Source organism: Rhinoraja longicauda, chromosome 26, assembly GCF_053455715.1.
Source record: "Rhinoraja longicauda isolate Sanriku21f chromosome 26, sRhiLon1.1, whole genome shotgun sequence".
Classification (NCBI taxonomy): domain Eukaryota; kingdom Metazoa; phylum Chordata; class Chondrichthyes; order Rajiformes; family Arhynchobatidae; genus Rhinoraja; species Rhinoraja longicauda.
The window spans coordinates 22060978-22080760 of NC_135978.1; the positions used below are offsets into that span (position 1 = coordinate 22060978).

At 49.7% G+C, this 19783-nt stretch overlaps 1 protein-coding gene across 1 annotated transcript in view; it reads left to right on the plus strand.

Moving 5' to 3' along the window:
- LOC144606541 (transient receptor potential cation channel subfamily V member 3-like) overlaps window positions 1-5894 on the plus strand; it is a 34757-nt gene extending 28863 nt beyond the window's left edge. Inside the window, exons 15-17 of the mRNA XM_078422796.1 lie at window positions 685-953; window positions 2775-2911; window positions 4688-5894. Of these exons, the coding sequence (XP_078278922.1) occupies window positions 685-953; window positions 2775-2911; window positions 4688-4751 (470 nt within the window). The 3' untranslated portion in view covers window positions 4752-5894. The remainder of the gene's footprint in view (window positions 1-684; window positions 954-2774; window positions 2912-4687) is intronic.
- The last annotated feature ends 13889 nt before the right edge of the window (window positions 5895-19783 follow it).

Genomic DNA, 19783 nt, shown 5'->3' on the forward strand with positions numbered 1-19783 from the left:
GCAGCTGTGGACTTGCACTCCAAGATCCCTTTGTACATCAGTGCTGTTAAATTCATAAGTCATAGGAGCAGAATTAAGCCATTCGGCCCATTGCGTCTTCTCTGCCATTCAATCATAGCCGATTTATCTTTCCCTCTCAACCCCATTTTGCTGACTTCTCCCCATAACCCTTGACACCCGTACTAATCAAGAATCTGTCAACTTCCACCTTAAAAATATGTGTGACAATGAATTCCACAGGTTCACCACCCTCTGTCTAAAGAAATTCCTCCTCATCTTTCTGAAGGTACATCCTTTTATTCTGAAGCTGTGTCCTCTAGTCCTAGACTCTCCCACAAGTGGAAACATCCTCTCCACATCCACTCTTATCTAGGCTTTTCACTATTTGGTAAGTTTCAATGAGGTCCCCCCTCATCCCCCTAAACTCTAGTGAGTATTTTCCCAGTGCGGTCAAACACTTATCATACAGTAACCTAATGGGTCCTGCCATCAACCACAAACCTTCCTCGTACATTTGACCTCCCAAAGTGCAATACTGAAAGATCTCACTTAGGCTCTCTTCACCATTACTCTTTCCCACTTTCTCTTTCTCCCACCTCCCTGGCTCATCTCCCCCTTCGCCCGTTTCTTTCCCGCTCGCTCTGCAGAGTGGTTGCCAACATGTGGCTCTGGTTCTGCCCGCAGCACTGGCCTCGTTGATCGAGGAGTGCCCCGAGGGCACCGACTGCCCCTTTGATGGCTTCGGAGCCGCCATCCTGGAGCTCTTCAAGCTCACCATTGGGCTGGGCAACCTGGGCGTGCAGAAGCACACGAGGTTCCCCGTCTTCTTCCATACCCTGCTGGTGCTCTACGTCATCCTGACCTTCATCCTCCTGCTGAACATGCTGATCGCTCTGATGGGCGAGACCGTCACTAAGATCTCCAGCGAAAGCGAGAAGATCTGGAAACTCCAGGTGCATTTCCCGTCGGTTGTTGGTGGGGCAGTGGGAGCGGCTGGGGGTGAGTCAAGTCCCCCCCCATTGCTGCAGGGAAGCTTCCAGAAGGGACGTTCACATTGGTGAAATGACCAATAAGATCCACAGCAGATCAGGGGACAAGAGAGATTGGTTCTGCTTGTCGGCTTGTGTCGAGCTGTCTAACTGGTCCCACAGCCCTCCCTCTTACCCTCTGTCACCGTTTCCCAATTCCCTGAGGGGAAATGCAGGCACAAGAAACTGCAGATGCTGGAAACTTCAGTAAAAAACACAAAGTGCTGGAGTAACTCAACAGGTCAGGCAGCATCTCTGAAGGACATGGATAGGTGGCGTTTCAGGTCGGGACCTTTCTTCAGACCTGACTGATCTGAAGAGGAATTTCAACACAAAACATTGTCCATCCATGTCCTCCAGAGATGCTGCCTGACCCGCTGAGTTCCTCCAGCACTCTGGGTCCCTTTGGTAAAACTTCAGACAGCTTATCTTAGATCCCAGCTACTTGGCACAAAAACGTTCTCCAGCTCCCCTTGCTTTCTGCACTCTTATGTTAGCCTGGCATCGTGTTCAGCATGGGCATAGTGGGCCGAAGGGCCTGTTCCTGTGCTGTACTGTGTGATGTTCTGTGATTCTCTTGGCTGACCTTGCTGCCTGGTCCCTCTCCTGCAGCCATTACCATTCCCACCACCAGAGGCCTCATCCCTCTACCCTCCTGTGCCAGCTGTAGATACTTTCACTGACGTTAATACTTCGAGAGAGATTCTCAAACTATAGACATTGAGGACAGAAAGTTAAAAATAAGAATGATCTATTTTATTTTAAAGTAGCAAACGTCAAACGACATGAAATTTATTAAAGCGAAATAGCCTCTTGGCCATTCCGATCCTCGTTGATTTTGATGCCGCCTGAACCCTTCTCCTGGACTCCACGGTGCCCAGGGACAGCAGCAATAACGGCAGCAGTACCTGAGGGGCCAGTCCTTCCCTCAGTGATCTCTGGTTTAACAGTTCACGAAGCCCAGGACTGAGACCGACTGCAGGGAGATAGCTGGCAAAGTCCAGCCAGCGCCAAACCCCCCCCCCCCCCCCCCCACCCCACCCACTGCCGGGAATGGATTTCCAACCAAGGGGCGTTGATCCGAAGCTTGATTTCAGTCGATCTCTCTCCACAGCTGCTGACTGGCCCGCTGGGTGTTTCTAGCATCTGCAATGGTTTACTCCCAAGGTTTGTTTCTCAAACCTGATTTCACCGGCATCGCTCTCCTCCCCACCCCTTGCCCCTGGAGAGCGTTCTTCTCTCTGGTACTGCCACTGGGCTGCAGTTTCACAGAGAGGAGGCTCTAGAAGGTTACTGTGGTGCCAAGAGGAATGTGGGGCTGGTGACACGAGAGACTGCAGATGCTGGAATCTTCAGCAAAAAAAAAAACCCAAAGTGCTGGAGGAACTCAGCAGGTCGTGTAACATCTGTGGAGAGAGATGGACAGGTGACGGAAACCCAAATGTTGACTGTCATTCCCTCCATGAATGCTGTTCCTCAACTGTGGAGGGAATTCCTCCAGCACTCAGTGTTTTAGAATGAGGATCTTCCCACCTCAGTCTATAATCCATAAATCCCACTTTTCCCTGGAGAGTGGAAAGGGCTGGGACGCAGAGGGGGGGGGGGGGCTGCAGGGACAGGTGGTGGGTGGATGAAGTGATGGGGAGAGGAGGCTGGGGTTGTGGGAGGAGGGCAGCATGAAGCAGAGGGGCGGGAAAGCCTCTCTCCCAGCCGAGGGCACAAGGTAACCGAGTCTGATCTTCCCAGAGGGCGGTCACCACTCTCCACTTTGAGCGGACCCTGCCCCGCTGGCTCCGGACCAGATGTAAAAACAACCACAGCTTCACGGAGGTGACGGTGGGACTCACGCCCGAGGGGAGAGAGGATCGGCGCTGGTGCCTGAGGTAAAGACCAACTCCCAGTCCCAGGCATCGGCGCGGCCTTGTGGTGGTGGTGATTGGAGGGGGGGGGGGGGGGGGTCTCTTTAGTTCACCTGAGCCCCTGGTCCCAGCTTTAGACATACTCCCCGAGAGTATTAGGGTCAGTGACAACACTGCTGTTAAATTATTGCACAGGTTTAAGTGACAGACGGTTCACCATGACGTTACCTGGAGTGGAGGGTTATCAGCAGAGAGGATAGACTGGGTCTGCTTTCCCTGAGCGATGGAGGTTAAGAGGAGACATTGTAGAGATACATACAATTATGAGTGGCATAGATAGGGGAGATACCTGGAGCCTTGTCTCCCAGGGTAGGGATGTGTAAAACTAGGGGGCAAAGGTTTAATGGAGCTTGAGGGGTAAATCTTTCCAAGTACTATCTGGAATGAGGTGGTGCAGGCAGGAACAATAACAACATTTAAGAGGCATCTGGCAGGTTCTTCAATGAGCAGGGCCAAGAGAGGGATGGAATTAATACAGACAAGTGGGATCAATAACATTAGGTACGATGGTCAGCGTGGATGTATGGGCTGAGGGGCCGGACTCTACGACTATCAGGGAGGGCTAAAAAGAGTTTTAGCAGCGATTGGAAGGTGGAGAGGGCAGGAGGTGTGAGGACGGGAGTCCCAGAGATCAGGGGCTGTGACGACTAAAGGCTCAGATGAAAGAGAATCAGAGTTAAATGAAACAAGCCGGAGTAGGTTACAGAGACGAGGAGGGATGTCGGGGCCGGAGGGGATTAGGAGGTTTGTGGGGGCTGGAGGGGATTATAGAGAGTGGAAGAGTGTAGAGGCCAGAGGGGGTTACAGAGATAGAGAGGGGCGTAGAGGCCAGAGGGGGTTACAGAGATAGAGAGGGGTGTAGGGGCCAGAGGGGGTTACAGAGATAGAGAGGGGCGTAGGGGCCAGAGGGGGGTTACAGAGATAGAGAGGGGCTTAGAGGCCAGAGGGGGGTTACAGAGATATAGAGAGGGGCGTAGAGGCCAGAGGGGGGTTACAGAGATAGAGAGGGGCGTAGGGTCCAGAGGGGGTTACAGAGATAGAGAGGGGCGTAGGGGCCAGAGGGGGGTTACAGAATTAGGGAAGGGTGCAGGGGCTGGAGGGGGTTACAGAGATAGAGAGGGGCGTAGAGGCCAGAGGGGGGTTACAGAGATAGAGAGGGGCGTAGGGGCTGGAGGGGGTTACAGAGATAGAGAGGGGCGTAGGGGCTAGAGGGGGTTACAGAGATAGAGAGGAGTGTAGAGGCCAGAGGGGATTATAGAGACAGAGAGGGGCGTAGGGGCCAGAGGGGGTTACAGAGCTGGGGAGGTGAGTAGGGGCTGGAGTGGATTACAGAGACTGGGACGGTTTATCCAGGGAGTGTTTGGAAAATAATTGATGTGAAGATGGTCCTGGACTGAGCACTAGGGTGTGTTCGGCTGTGAGACAGGGGTTGGGAGCTGGGGTGTGATGGGTGACCGGGAGTGGGGTGTGATGGGTGACCGGGAGTGGGGTGGGGTGGGGTGGGCCACAGGGCTGCAGAGACCGGGTGACCCCAGGTTCACGGAGAGCAGAAGGGTGAAGAGTGAGACCGTCAGACCATCCCTAGTGACGTGGGAGGGGGGGGGGGGGAGGGAGGGAGGGGGTTGAGGCCCTCATTGTGGAATAGCCTGCAACAGAGGGAGGGGAGGTGACTACAGGGTGTGAAGGGGGTATGGGTGTCCTGCTGACTATTGACCTGCTCCTCTGATCACCACACTCCAGGTTAAACGAGATGAAGTGGAGCGAGTGGGACACTCGAATAGAGACCCTGGCAGAGTCGGGCTAGATGCAGCCTTTCTGTAGCGCCTGTCACCTCCACAGGACATCTCACAACATGGGCCAACCACAGGTCTACCCAAAGGTCATCGCTGTTACCAGAGACACAGCAAGACCACAGAGTGTGAGGTTAATGACTGAATGGACTCCTTTGGTGACGTTGATTGCGACACACACTTCATGCCCCAGAGCAGGTGGACTAGGCCTTATTCCTAATTCAAAGGATCGCCCCTCCCTTAATGTGTCGCTCCCTCACCGCCACTCCCACAGCGCATCGCTCCCCCACCGCCCCTCCCATGGTGCAGCGCTCTGTGGCACTGGGGGGCCCAGGTACTGTGGGCAGTATCTGGTCTGTGGTCAGTTCCCTCGTGCTCGCCTCCCTCCCGCCATCTCTCCCGTTGTGTGTGATGGGCCCGCATCGCCCGAGTTGGATTGTGTCCCTCTCCACGTCTGCCTCTGCTGCTCCTCAACTCTCTCCCCTCCAGAGTATCTTTCATGAAGTTGCTCCTTTCTAAAAGTCTTTGGCAAACGAACTTCATGAAGATTTTGTGTACTCCCCCAGCCTTTGGCATCTCCCACCACCTCCTCCACACAAATGAGAACAGTACAGCATAGTACCAGACCCTGCTTAACTTGATAAGTCAAAATAATCTCCTCTGCCTGCATGTGATCCATATCGCTCCATTCCCTGCCTATCCAGCCTCTTAAACACCACTAATGGTGGTGTGTTCCAGGTGCCAATTACATTTTTTTAAACTTGTCCCGCACATCTCCTTTAAACTTTGCCCCTCTCAACTTAGAGCTATGCCCTTGTCTTTGACATTTTTGCCCTTGGTAAAAGGTTCTGATTGTCTGCCCTATCTATGCCTCCCATAATTGTATGAACTTTACCAGAATCCTGTAAACAAACACCACGGTCTCTTCAAAATGAAATCTGTCAGTAAAACGGCAGGGGGCTATTGAATTTGACAAGTGATCGCCTCTATTGACACTTGTGTAAAGATGCTCTATAAAACATGAACCATAAAGCCTTCAGTAATTTTCACTTACAGGAACAAAAACTTAAGTGTACTTTTTGTAACTTTGTTGCCGCCTTTTGTGGCAACTCTTGTGTATTTTGTATGCAATAACAAAGAATTTCACTGTACCTAGGTACACCTAACAATAAAGTATAATCATCAAATAAACACTGCTAACAAAAAGACCTTTTTTTGAAAATTCTGGCGGGAACAAAAATTATTATTGGGAATCTGAATCTCTCTGAAACCCCCTTTCCCCAAATGTTACAAATGCTTTAATAACACAAGGTTGAAGTCTTTAGCTACTTTCTTGAGGCAATGCTTCCTGTGGATGGTTTCCATGGTGACCAGGACAGTATCTGTGTAACAAGGAACGGCAGATGCTGGTTTAAACCAAAGAGAGACACAATATGCTTGAGTAACTCAGCAGGACAGGCAGCATCTCCGGAGAGAAGGAATTAGTGACGTTTCGGGTCGAGGCCCTTCTTCAGACATTCAGCCCCTTCTTCGAGATCCTTCTTCAGTCAGTATCTGCGGTGGACTGGGCAATGTCCACTACTTTCTGCAGCGTCCTTAATCCCTGAGCATTCGAATTCTGAACGAGGCGTGATGAAATCATATGCTAGCATAATCGGCGACATAGTGCGTTCAGACAAAAGAAAGATTTATTCGTGTTGATGTTAGGGGAAAATTAGGGAGTTTCACAAAGGTGTGTTTGTAGCATGTAGTTATAGTTAGTTCTGCTTCTCCAAGATACCTTATGGTTAATATTACTGAGTTCTGCAATTTCTGTTATCTCAACCTGACTGACCCTTAGTTCCCCTATTTCCTTCCTCTGTTTGTGAAGGTTCATGTTCAGGATCTCAGTGCCAACAGTGGAGCCATTATTTTCAGCTTACAGCCCAGTGGTGTGAATATTGATTGCTCTAACTTCAAGTAACTGTGGCATTCCTCCTCACTCTATCCATCCCCCACCCAAGTTTCCTTTATCATTGTTACTTTTTTGCATATCTTTCATTCATTGTTCTTTATCTCTCGACATCTTCATCTATATCTCTCGTTTCCTTTATCCCTAACCAGTCTGAAGAAGGGTCTCGACCCGAAATGTCACCCGTCCCTTCTCTCCAGAGATGCTGCCTGTCCCGCTGAGTTACTCCATCTTTTTGTGTCTTTCTTCGATTTAAACCAGAATCTGCAGTTCCTTCCTACACATTATTTTCAGTACCGTCTCAGGTTTAGTGATATTTATTATTGTCGTGTGTACCGAGCTACCGTGAAAAACTATGCGTTGTGTACTATCCAGGCAGATCACACCAGACATGGATAAATCAGGTCGTGCAAAACATGGATAAATCAGGTTGTGCAAAAGAGAAAATAAACCCAGTGCAGTGTTAGTGACAGAGAAGGTGCGGATTTTTTTTTTTAAGTGCAAAGTCCACAACAAGGTAGATTGGAAGATTGAAAATCCATCCCCAGCATATATGGGAGGTCAGTTCAAGAGTTTATTAACATTGGGGAAGAAACTGTCCTTGAATCTGGTGGTACGCACTTTCACAATTTTTCATCTCCTGCCCAACGAAGAGAGAAAGACTGGTATTTGAGTGATCCATGATTATTTTGGCTACGTTCTTGAAGCAGCATGAAGTTTGTAGATGGAGTCGATCGTGGAGAGGCTGGTTTGTGTGTCCGACCGTTAACGGGAAAGGATGCCCCACAATCGCTGTGCTTCTCTGAAGGTTTGATGTGAACCTTGCCAGTCTAGAGCCCGAGTCAGGGAATGGTGTGGGGATGGAGAGAGGCAGGAATGTGAATTGTCTCCTCCCATGTTGTGCATTTCTGGTAAAACCAGTAAGGTAACAATTGACTTTTGTCGACCTGGTAAAACAGCCTGCCATTGATGAATGAGAGAGATTGTCGGGAAGGCCTTGAGGAGGCAAAGACTTTTGGTGCTGGTGTGTTCTTGGAGAAGAAAGAAGTCATCCTCAATCCCCAGGGAGGGCAAGAAGCCCTCTTCCCTGGCCTGGTTCAACTCTCCACCACTGGAAGGTGAATTATCTATTGGTCTGAGCTCCAACGGTAAATCATCTCATTGTTATGTACTCACGCAATCTCTTGAGAGAGAGAGAGAGAGAGAGAGAGAGAGAGAGAGAGAGAGAGAGAGAGAGAGAGAGAGAGAGAGAGAGAGAGAGAGAGAGAGAGAGAGAGAGAGAGAGAGAAACAGAGAGTAAGATTCAGAGAGGGAGGGAGATTTAGAGACAGGTGCATCAAAGTAGATATATCCCACCGGAACCTGATCACATATCCTAGGACATTGTGGGAAGCTAGGAAAGAGATTACAAAGCCCCTGGCAGAGATATTTGCTTCATCAATGACTTGGGGTAAGGTGCTCGAAGACTGGAGGATCACTAATGTGCCTTTACTTGAGAAACGCTGGTGGATAAGTTATTAGAAGGGATTCTGAGCTGAGAGACAGGATTTGCGTGCATTTGGAAAGGCAAGAAATGATTAGGGTAGTCAGCATGGCTTTGTGTATGAGGAAATTGTGTCTCACCAATTTGACTGAGTTTTGTGAAGAGATGACCAAGAAGATTGAAAAGGGCAGTGCAGTAGACATTGTCTACATGGGCTTTAGCGAGGCCTTTGACAAGGTACTGCATGGTGGGCTGGTCTGGAAGGTTAGATCACATGGGATCTAGAGCAAGCTAGCCAATTGAATACAAAATTGGTTTGAATGTGGGAAACTGTGATTTTCAGACAAGAGGCCTGTAACAAGCGAGGCAGCACAAAGATCAGTGCTGGGTCTTCTGATGTTCATTATTTAACTTAACAATTTGGATGGGAATGTAGGTTGGCATGGTTAGTAAGCTTGCAGATGACACTAAAAATGGTGGTATGGTGGACAGTGAAGAAGCTACCTATGATTACAATTGGATTTTAATCAACAGTCCCAATGGAATGAGGAATGGCCAGCAGAGTTTAATTCAGGTAATGCAAGTTATTGCATTTTGGAAAGACAAACCATAGATTCACACAGTAAATGGTAGTGCCCTGGGGAGTGTTGTGGAGAAAGCTAGGGGTGCAGATACAGAGACCCATGAAGGTGGAGATGATGGTGAGGAAAGTGTGCTTTGCACAGTTGCCTTCATGGGTCAGAATATTGAGTACAGGAGTTGGGATGTCGTGTAACAGCTGTACAAGATGTTGGTAAAGTCACGTTTGGAGAATTGTGATCAGTTCTGGTCGCCTTGATATAGGAAGAATGTTCTTAAACCAGAAAGGATGTGAAAAAGATTTACAAGGATGTTATCGGGTCTGGGGGGGGGGGAGGGGGTTGAGTTGTAAGGAAGGGTTGAATAGGCTAGGACTTTCTTCCCTGGAATATAGGAGATTGAGGAGTGTACTTAGGGAGGTTTATAAAATCATGTGGGGCACAGATAAGATGAAAAAACAGTTTTCGCCCAGGGTCATGTAGTTTAAAACTGCAGGGCACAGGTTTAAGGTGAAAGGGGAAAGAGGAAAGATTGAGAAGGGACCTGAGGGGCAACCTTTCCACAGAGGGTGGTGAGTAAGTGGAATGGGCTTCCAGATGAATTGGTAAAGGCGGGTACAATGACTACATTTAAAGTTCAGTTTAGTTTATTGTTACATTTACCGAGGTACCGTGACAGCTTTTGTTGCATGCTATCCAGTCAGCAAAAAGACAACACATGATTACAATCGTGCCATTACAGTGTACAGATACATGATAATGGAATAACGCCGAGTGCAAGGTGAAGCCAGCAAAGTCCGATCAACGATAGTCTGAGGGTCACCAATGAGGTAGATAGTAGTTCAGGACTGCTCTCTGGTTGTGGTAGGATGATTCAATTGCCTGATAACAGCTGGGAAGAAACTCTCCCTGAATCTGGAGGTGTGTGTACCTTGGGCCCGAGGGGAGAAGAGGGAGTGGCCAGGGTGCAACTCATCCTTGATTATGCTGACAGGCTTGCCGAGACAGCATGAGATATAAATGGATGTTTGGACAGGTATATAAATGGGAAAGATCTGGAGGGATTGGGGCCAGGTGCAGGCAGGTAGCAACTTGGTTGACACTCACGAGTTAGCTGAACGACTTGTTTGTGTGCTCTGACTCTAATTCAGAATGACTCAATTACCTGAAGTTAACTTCTCAACTGCAGTGGGGGATTCCAATGCCCTACGTCCACCTCAATGGTCATCACTGCTCTCTGCTGGAGGAAGTCAAGTTTCTCTGCCATCACCAAGCCACTGCTTCAATTCGCCACTGATTCCACTCCATACCTGTTGCTTGACAATCTTTGTCTTTGGTTCCAGATCACAGTAATTCTCACCCCAAACCTTTCGGCTCCCCATTTCACTCCCTCACTTCACTCTCATGCCCCTCCAATTCACCCTCCCCCTCACTCCCCCCAATTCACTCCCCCTCCCCCCAATTCACTCCCCCTCCCCCCAATTCACCCCCCTCCCCCCAATTCACTCCCCCTCCCCCCAATTCACTCCCCCTCCCCCAATTCACTCCCCCTCCCCCAATTCACTCCCCCTCCCCCCCAATTCACTCCCCCTCCCTCCAATACACGCCACCCCACCCTAATCACCGGCCGTGGGTTTGACCACCTGATCTAACGTTGCCTTTTGGGGGCGGCGGCGGGCTTCGTTACACAAAGTTCTTGTGAAGTATCTTGCGATTTCACCGAAGGCACAAGTTGTTGTCTGTCTGTGGTGGGCACAAGCAAGACTTCACATGTATACACCCCAGCGAGTTGTGCGAGAGAGGAGATCTTGGTCGACTTGTCGGGCGAGTAAACAGAGAAGGTGGAGCGCGATGGAGGTTAACCCCTTCAGCACAGCAGGTACAGATTGCACGGTAAATCACCGCGTCCATCCATCCTTTCAGCATTTTACCGAGTGCTGCTGTTATCTTCCTGTGCTTTGTGTCGCCAACAATGCATTGGCAGACGGACTGATTTACTTTGCCAAGCCCAACCACGCAGCGGGTAGAGCTGCTGCCACACAACGCCAGAGACCACGGGTGCTGTCTGTGTGGAGTTTGCACCTTAGAAACATAGAAAAATAGGTGCAGGAGAGGGCCATTTGGCCCCGAGCCAGCAACACGCCATTCAACATAATCAAGGCTGATCATCTAACATCAGTACCCCGTTCCTGCTTTTCCCCCATATCTCTTGATTCCTTTGGCCCCAAGAGCTAAATCTAACTCTCTTTTGAAAACATCCAGTGAATCGGCTTCCATTGCCTTCTGTGGCAGAGAATTCCACAGATTCACAACTTTCAGGGAGTTTTTTTTTCCTCATCTCAGTCCTAAATGGCCTACCCCTTATTCTTAACCCCCGATTCTGGACTCCACCAACATCAGGAACGTTTTTCCTGCATCTAGTCTGCCCAATCCTTTAAGAATTTTATGTCTCTATAAGATTCCCTCTCATCCTTCTAAATTCCAGTGAATACAAGCCCAGTCGACCTATTCTTTCATCATATGTCAGTCCCGCCATCCCGGGAATTAACCTGGTGAACCAACGCTGCACTCCCTCAATAGCAAGAATGTCCTTCTGCAAATTAGGAAACCAAAACTTGAACACAATACTCCAGGTGCGGTCTCGCCAGCGCCCTGTCCAACTGTAGTACGACCTCCTTGCTCCTAAACTCAAGTCCTCTCGCAATGAAGGCCAACATGCCATTAACTTTCTTCGCTGCCCGCTGTACCTGCATTCTTACATTCTCTCTGCTACCGCGAGTGTTTCCTCCCACATCCCAAAGACATGCGGGAATAAGCGAGTTTGGTATTTCGGTCCGAGGTTGCAGCGGCAAAACATTCTCACCGGCTGATCGGCTGAGTGTAAACAAACTTCGTTTCATCCGCATTTTCCAGTTTTGCTTCGTAGAGGTAAGAAAATACAGCGTTCAAAACTGTATATATGGCTGATTTGTACAAAACTACGATGATCTTGTAAGTTTTATTGCTTTATGCTTCAGTGAATGAGCAAGGTAGTGACTGAATAGCAAGCACGGCTCGAGTCTGTGTCAGGTGTTGGACTGTTTAAAATGACAGGGTCATGTAATACAATACAATACATCTTTATTGTCATTGTGCAGGGGTACAACGAGATTGGGAATGCGCCTCCCATACGATGCAATAAATAAATTTATACAACCCAGTGAAACAAAATTAGAAACAGTTTTAAAACAGTATAAAGTTCAAGTAGGTCTGTGCCGGTTCACTGTGCGATGTGACCATCCGGCTCAGCAGGACCGGTTCATAGCAGCTATGGCCCTGGGGATGAAGCTGTTCCTGAGTCTGGAGGTGCGGGCGTAGAAGGCCTTGTATCGTCTGCCCGATGGTAGAAGTTCGAACAGACTATTGCAGGGGTGTGGGGAGTCTTTGTGAATGGGTGGCTTTTCTGAGGCATCGTGTGTTGTAGATGTCCTCTAAGGCTGGTAGCTGTGTTCCGATGGTCTTCTGAGCTCTATGGACTACCCACTGATAACAAAGATGGGACGAATCTGAATCCAGGGATCAGAGATTCTGAGGAGCAGCGGCGTCGGAGAGCTTAACAGTTACTGAGCTAGGAATCTACACGTCGGCCCCGAGAATCCGCAGCAAAGATCGAGTGGAGAAGAAAACCTACCCTGGGAACTGTGCATCGGGCCAACAGTTTAGGTTGTGAATGTACAGATGTGAACGACGAGTCAGAGAGTGTGTTAAAGGGGCGGGCGGCTCAGACTGATGTCAGTGAGTTTGTGGGACCAACCACTTCGCCGGATTTCCTTGCCCCTCCGGCGATAAATGTAAACATATCCACGCCTCACTCCCCCAACTTTTAATTCCGAAGTGCGAATTAACGGCAGCATTTTCGTTAATTTCAATATTTCAGACAAAAAGCAGCGAGCATGTCTGGTTAGAGAACACGCCACTGAAACAGGTTGAAATAGAAAACCCTGTCCTTAACTTGCACCTGGAGTATTGTGTACAGTTTTGGTCTCCTAATCTGAGGAAAGACATTCTAGCCTTAGAGGGAGTACAGAGAAGGTTCACCAGATTGATCCCTGGGATGGCAGGACTTTCATATGAAGAAAGATTGGATAGACTAGGCTTATACTCGCTGGAATTTAGAAGATTGAGGGAGGATCTTATAGAAACATATAAAATTCTTACGGGGTTGGACAGGCTAGATGCGGGAAGATTGTTCCCGATGTTGGGGAAGTCCAGAACCAGGGGTCACAGCTTAAGGATAAGGGGGACGTCTTTTAGGACCGAGATGAGAAAACATTTCTTCACACAGAGTGGTGAGTCTGTGGAATTCTCTGTCACAGAAGGTAGTTGAGGCCAGTTCATTGGCTATATTTAAGAGGGAGTTAGATGTGGCCCTTGTGGCTAAAGGGATCGGGGGTATGGAGAGAAGGCAGGTACAGGATACTGAGTTGGATGATCAGCCATGATCATATTGAATGGCGGTGCAGGCTCGAAGGGCCGAATGGCCTACTCCTGCACCTATTTTCTATGTTTCTAAACTTTAACCACGACAAATATTCTAGCCTCTTAGAGATGAACCATGGCTCATTCAGAAGTCCCTTGATAGTTATAGAAATCATACATTTAATTTCATTCTCCACCCCCCTCCCTCCAAAACAAAGAAAAATAAAATTGCTATTCAGTCACTATCTTGCTCATTCACTGAAGCATAAAGGAATAAAACCTACAAAATCATCGTAGTTTTGCACAAATTAACCATTTATACACCTAATCAACAGTTTTGAAAGCAGTATTTTCTTACCTCTGCGAAGCAAAACTGGAAAATACGGATGAAACGAAAGGTTTGTTTCCACTCAGCAGATCAGCCGGCGAGAATGTTTTTGCCCTGTAATCTCTGACCTGCGCATGCAGAGTCAAAATACCGAACCGTGTACAGTGTGTGTAGTAGTGGGATAACATAGAATAATGTGAACGGCTTGGCCTGGACTCGGTGTGGGCTAAAGGGACTGCTCCACTCTGACTGTCTCGAAACCCAAGGCGCCGCCGTGATGCAGCAGGTCTGTACAATACAGAAATGGGCCCTTCGGCCCACCTAGCCAATGCTGGCCAAGCTGACATTCTGTGTTCGTCCCATTTGGCCCGTAACCCTCGGAACCCTTCCTTCCTATCCATTCATTTGTCCAAATGTCAGAGCTGCCGCATCACAGCTCCAGCGGCCCTGGTTCAAATTCGAACACCGCCGCTCCAGCCCGTGTCTACGCGGGGTTTCCCCTTGGCCCATGGGTGAATTGGTTGATGAGTTAATAGGTTGGAATGACAGACATGGGCCCGTGGGCCAACTCACTTAGCCACACATCCTCCATCACCACGGCCCCTAGTCCAACAATATTATAATACTAGACCAAGTGGACCCGTTGGGCCCGAACCTCTCCTGCATTGGTGCAGCACCCTCTCCTCTTCCCTCCCTTCTCCCCCCTCCTCCCCCTCTCTCCCCCCTCCCCCTCATCCCTCCCTCCCCCTCTTTCCCCATCCCTCCCTCCCCCCCTCCCCCTCTCCCCCCCTCCCCCTCCCTCCCCCCCCTCCCTCCCCCCCTCCCTCCCCCCCCTCCCTCCCTAGGAGATAGATTTAGACTTTAAAATGTGAATAACTTAAAAAATATAACACCGATTTCAATGAAACTTCTTCCATTAGTACGGCGGTGTGTACAAATTGTCGCGCTGTCGTGTACCGTCTTGGCTGTAGTTCAGGAACAAACAAACAAACGAACGAGAGTTTTAGTATATAGATTACAATATTACAAACTTCAATGTTACAATCCCAATGTTGCATTCAAACCCCATCGCCAGCCCCCCCCCCCCCCCTCTCCCACCCTCTAGTCCCACAACTACCCTTCCGGGTCTCTGAGCTCCTCGGCGATCGCCAGTGATCGCCCTCCCTCGCCCACCTTCCCTGACCCTGACCCTGACCCACACCAGGATCAGAAGAGCAGAAGAGGTCGCCGGTGGGTGGGGTGGGGGAGGGGAGGGGGCATCCTATGAAAAATATGTTTCCATTTCCATCTCGTTTTCAGTTACACAAGAGGAAACAAGCAACGAACCAATTCACACTTCCACTTTTTATCCTTCCCATTGTACACGGTTTCCAATCAGACACGTCGTCTCTGTGGAAATCCACGTCTGAAATAACGCTCAGAAATTTCTAGAAGGTTCTGGAAAGGCATGTGCGCTCACTCCCTGCAATTGTAAACAGGCCACAGGCAGTGTTCCTCTCTACACCCTTTGTCAGGCGGGCATGGGCTAGTTGGGCCGAGTGGCTTCATTCCTTTTGCAAGAGCGTTAGATGCGGCTCTGAGGGCTAAGGGAATCAAGGAATGTGGGGAAAAGCAGGAACGGGGTTGTGGATGATCAGCCCTGATCATATTGAATGGCGGTATTTATTCACGAAATGCTGGAGTAACTCAGCAGGTCAGGCAGCATCTCAGGAGAGAAGGAATGGGCGACGTTTCGGGTCGAGACCCTTCTTCAGTCTGAGCCATTCAGTCTGAAGAAGGGTCTCGACCCGAAACGTCACCCATTCCTTCTCTCCTGAGATGCTGCCTGACCTGCTGAGTTACTCCAGCATTTTGTGAATAAATACCTTCGATTTGTACCAGCATCTGCAGTTATTTTCTTACACATATAGAATGACGGTGCTGGCTCGAAGGGCCGAATGGCCTACTCCTGCATCTATTTTTCTATGTTTCTATTCTGGTTTGTGCAGCAGGGAACGAGCCCTTCGGCCCACCACGCCCATACCAGTCAAATGGGCAACCATCCGTGATAATCCCATATTCCAGCACTTGGCATTTGGACCATTGAGCGTGGGGCCAGACATTAGATGCAATAAGCGACTCCGCATCCGCTCCTCTCCCGACAGTGAAGCTCCCCACAGATCCACTGTGAACCCCTCGCACCTAAATCTGTCTCCAAATTCAACTCGTTCTTCCAACCCTAATCCGGCTCAAAGGTCACGTTTATGTAGAGCCGTTGAAACATCTTAAATCTCTGTATATGATGCGCTGCAACTTTTGGAAGTGAAATCACACAGATTGTTTACACATCAGTCGATATAGACAATAGACAATAGGTGCAGGAGGAGGCCATTCGGCCCTTCGAGCCAGCACCGCCATTCAATGTGATCATGGCTGATCATTCTCAATCAGTACCCCGTTCCTGCCTTCTCCCCATACCCCCTGACTCCGCTATCCTTAAGAGCTCTCTCTTAAATGCATTCCAGAGAATTGGCCTCCACTGCATTCTGAGGCACAGAATTCCACAGATTCACAACTCTCTGACTGAAAAAGTTTTTCCTCATCTCAGTTCTAAATGGCCTACCCCTTATTCTTAAACGGTGGCCCCTTGTTCTGGACTCCCCCAACATTGGGAACATGTTTCCTGCCTCTAACGTGTCCAACCCCTTAATAATCTTATACGTTTCGATAAGATCCCCTCTCATCCTTCTAAATTCCAGTGTATACAAGCCTAGTCGCTCCAGTCTTTCAACATGTGATAGTCCCGCCATTCCGGGAATTAACCTAGTAAACCTACGCTGCACGCCCTCAATAGCAAGAATATCCTTCCTCAAATTTGGAGACCAAAACTGCACACAGTACTCCAGGTGCGGTCTCACCAGGGCCCTGTACAACTGTAGAAGGACCTCTTTGCTCCTATACTCAACTCCTCTTGTTATGAAGGCCAACATTCCATTGGCTTTCTTCACTGCCTGCAGATGTGCCCTGCCCCAGTGCGGCGCTCCCTCGCTGCCCCTCTCGCAGTGCGGCGCTCCCTCGCTGCCCCTCCCGCAGTGCGGCGCTCCCTCACTGCCCCTCCCGCAGTGCGGCGCTCCCTCACTGCCCCTCCCGCAGTGCGGCGCTCCCTCACTGTCCCTCCCGCAGTGCGGCGCTCCCTCATTGTCCCTCCCTCGCGGCCCCTCCCACAGTGCGGCGCTCCCTCACTGCCCCTCCCGCAGTGCGGCACTCCCTCGCTACCCCTCCCGCAGTGCGGCGCTCCCTCACTGCCCCTCCCGTAGTGCGGCGCTCCCTCATTGTCCCTCCCACAGTGCGGCGCTCCCTCACTGTCCCTTCCACAGTGCGGCGCTCCCTCACTGTCCCTCCCGCAGTGCGGCGCTCCCTCATTGTCCCTCCCACAGTGCGGCGCTCCCTCACTGCCTCTCACACAGTGCGGCGCTCCCTCACTGTCCCTCCCGCAGTGCGGCGCTCCCTCGTTGCCCCAGAATGAGCTGCCCAAAGGAGCAGGAGCCTTGGTCCGAAACCTCCCGTGTGTTCCCAGGTGAGCCGCGGCCACACCGGGTGTCCCATGTGATTGGGAAGTTGCCTCGCCGCCGCCGCACCCCATTCCATACGCGCCGGATGCCTCTTTAAGACTCGGATTACTCAAGGCGCTGCCGAGCGCCGGCCCGAGTTCCTTAATGAGCGGTGAGACGGACAGGCACCGGCACCGGCACCGATCCGACAGCTAGTCCACGCCACTCCACTCCAGCAAGAATTTGTCTGCGCGGAAAAGTTGGTCAGAACTTCCAGCGAAGCGGCGATATTACTGAAGACTGCATCGGTCCTCGACCTGAATCGTTCTCACCTGTCTGTGAGTCTTCACCTGCTGTTGTTTGCGCACTTGGACTGTGGACAGTGTAGGCTAGTCAGTCAGAACCTTTTACCCGAGGTGGAAATGCCAAAGACTAGAGGGCAGAGCTTTAAGGCGAGAGGGGCAAGGTTTGAGAGGCATTTGAAGGCAGAGAGACGCGTGAGCAGGGGTTGCGGGATACGAACTATCGAGCATTGACAAGGAGAGTCAGGAAGTCATGTTGCAGCTGTGCAAGACTTTGGTTGGGCCGCCTTTGGAGTATTGTGTGCAGTTCTGATCGGCGCATTACAGGAAGGATATAGAAACATAGAAAATAGGTGCAGGAGTAGACCATTCGGCCCTTCGAGCCTGCACCGCCATTCAATATGATCATGGCTGATCATCCAACTCAGTATCCCGTACCTGCCTTCTCTCCATACCGCCCGATCCCTTTAGCCACAAGGGCCACATCTAACTCCCTCTTAAATATAGCCAATGAACTGGCCTCAACTACCTTCTGTGGCAGAGAATTCCACAGATTCACCACTCTCTGTGTGAAAAAAAAGTTCTCATCTCGGTCCTAAAAGACTTCCCCCTTATCCTTAAACTGTGACCCCTTGTTCTGGGCTTCCCCAACATCGGGAACAATCTTCCTGCATCTAGCCTGTCCAACCCCTTAAGAATTTTGTAAGTTTCCATAAGATCCCCTCTTAATCTTCTAAATTCCAGCGAGTACAAGCCGAATCTATCCAGTCTTTCTTCATATGAAAGTCCTGCCATCCTAGGAATCAATCTGGTGAACCTTCTCTGTACTCCCTTTATGGCAAGAATGTCTTTCCTCAGATTAGGAGACCAAAACTGTATGCAATACTCCAGGTGTGGTCTCACCAATGCCCTGTCCAACTGCAGCAGAACCTCCCTGCTCCTATACTCAAATCCCCTCGCTATGAATGCCAACATACCATTCGCTTTCTTCACTGCCTGCTGCACCTGCATGCCTACTTTCCACGACACACAGGTCTCGTTGCATCTACCCTTCTCCTAATCGGCCACCATTCAGGTAATAGTCTGCTTTCCTGTTCTTGCCACCAAAGTGGATAACCTCACATTTATCCACATTATACTGCATCTGCCATGCATTTGCCCACTCACCTAACCTATCCAAGTCAAGTTGCAGCCTCCTTGCATCCTCCTCACAGCTAACACTGCCCCCCAGCTTCGTGTCGTCCGCAAACTTGGAGATGTTGCATTCAATTCCCTCGTCCAAATCATTAATATATATTGTAAATAGCTAATCTCCTCTACCTACACGAGAAAACTATGAAAGCTTTGGAAAGGGGTGCAGATGAGGTTTACCTGAAAGCTACCTGGATTAGAGGGTAGTATCTAGAAGGAGAGGAACACACGTGGATAGTTTTCTCTGGAAAGTGAGAGGCAGAAGGAAGACTTGATAGAAATTTATAAAATTATGACAGGCATAGATAGGGCAGAAACGTTTCCCCAGCGTTGAAATGTCAAAGACTCGAGGGCATCACTTTAGGGTGAGAGGGACAAAGTTTAAAGAAGATATGCAGGGCAGGTTTCTTTACGCAGAGAGTGGTGGTGTATGGAACACGCTGCCTGAGGTGGTGGTGGGGACAGATATAATAGTGGGTGTTTAAGAGGCTTTTAGATAGGCACGTGGATATGAAGTGATATGGATCTCGTGTAGGTAGAGGAGATTAGTTTAACGGCAGTGTGAATGGTGAATCTGTGGAATTCTCTGCCACAGAAGGTAGTTGAGGCCAGTTCATTGGCTATATTTAAGAGGGGGTTAGATGTGGCCCTTGTGGCTAAAGGGATCAGGGGGTATGGAGAGAAGGCAGGTACAGGATACTGAGTTGGATGATCAGCCATGATCATATTGAATGGCGGTGCAGGCTCGAAGGGCCGAATGGCCTACTCCTACACCTATTTTCTATGTTTCTATCATGTTTGGCACTGCCATTGTGGGCCGAAGGGCTTGTTTTTCATGTGTTGTAGATACATAGATACATAGACAATAGGTGCAGGAGTAGACCATTCGGCCCCTCGAGCCAGCACTGCCATTCAAAGTGATCACGGCAGATCATCCACAATCAGTACTCCGTTACTGCCTTCTCCCCATACTCCTTGATTCCGTTAGCCCCAAGAGCTCCATCTAACTCTTTAGAATGTATCCAGTGAATCGGCCTCCACTGGCAGAGAATTCCGCAAATTCACAACTCTCGGTGTGAAAAAGTTTTTCCTCATCTCAGTTCTAAATGGCCTGCCCTTATACTGGTCTGTGTCCCACTGGGAACAGCATAGACCTGCTGGGCCGAATGGTTTGTGTGTCAGCTTCACAAGTGACCATAGAGCTGTGAAGAGGGGCAGTGTGGTT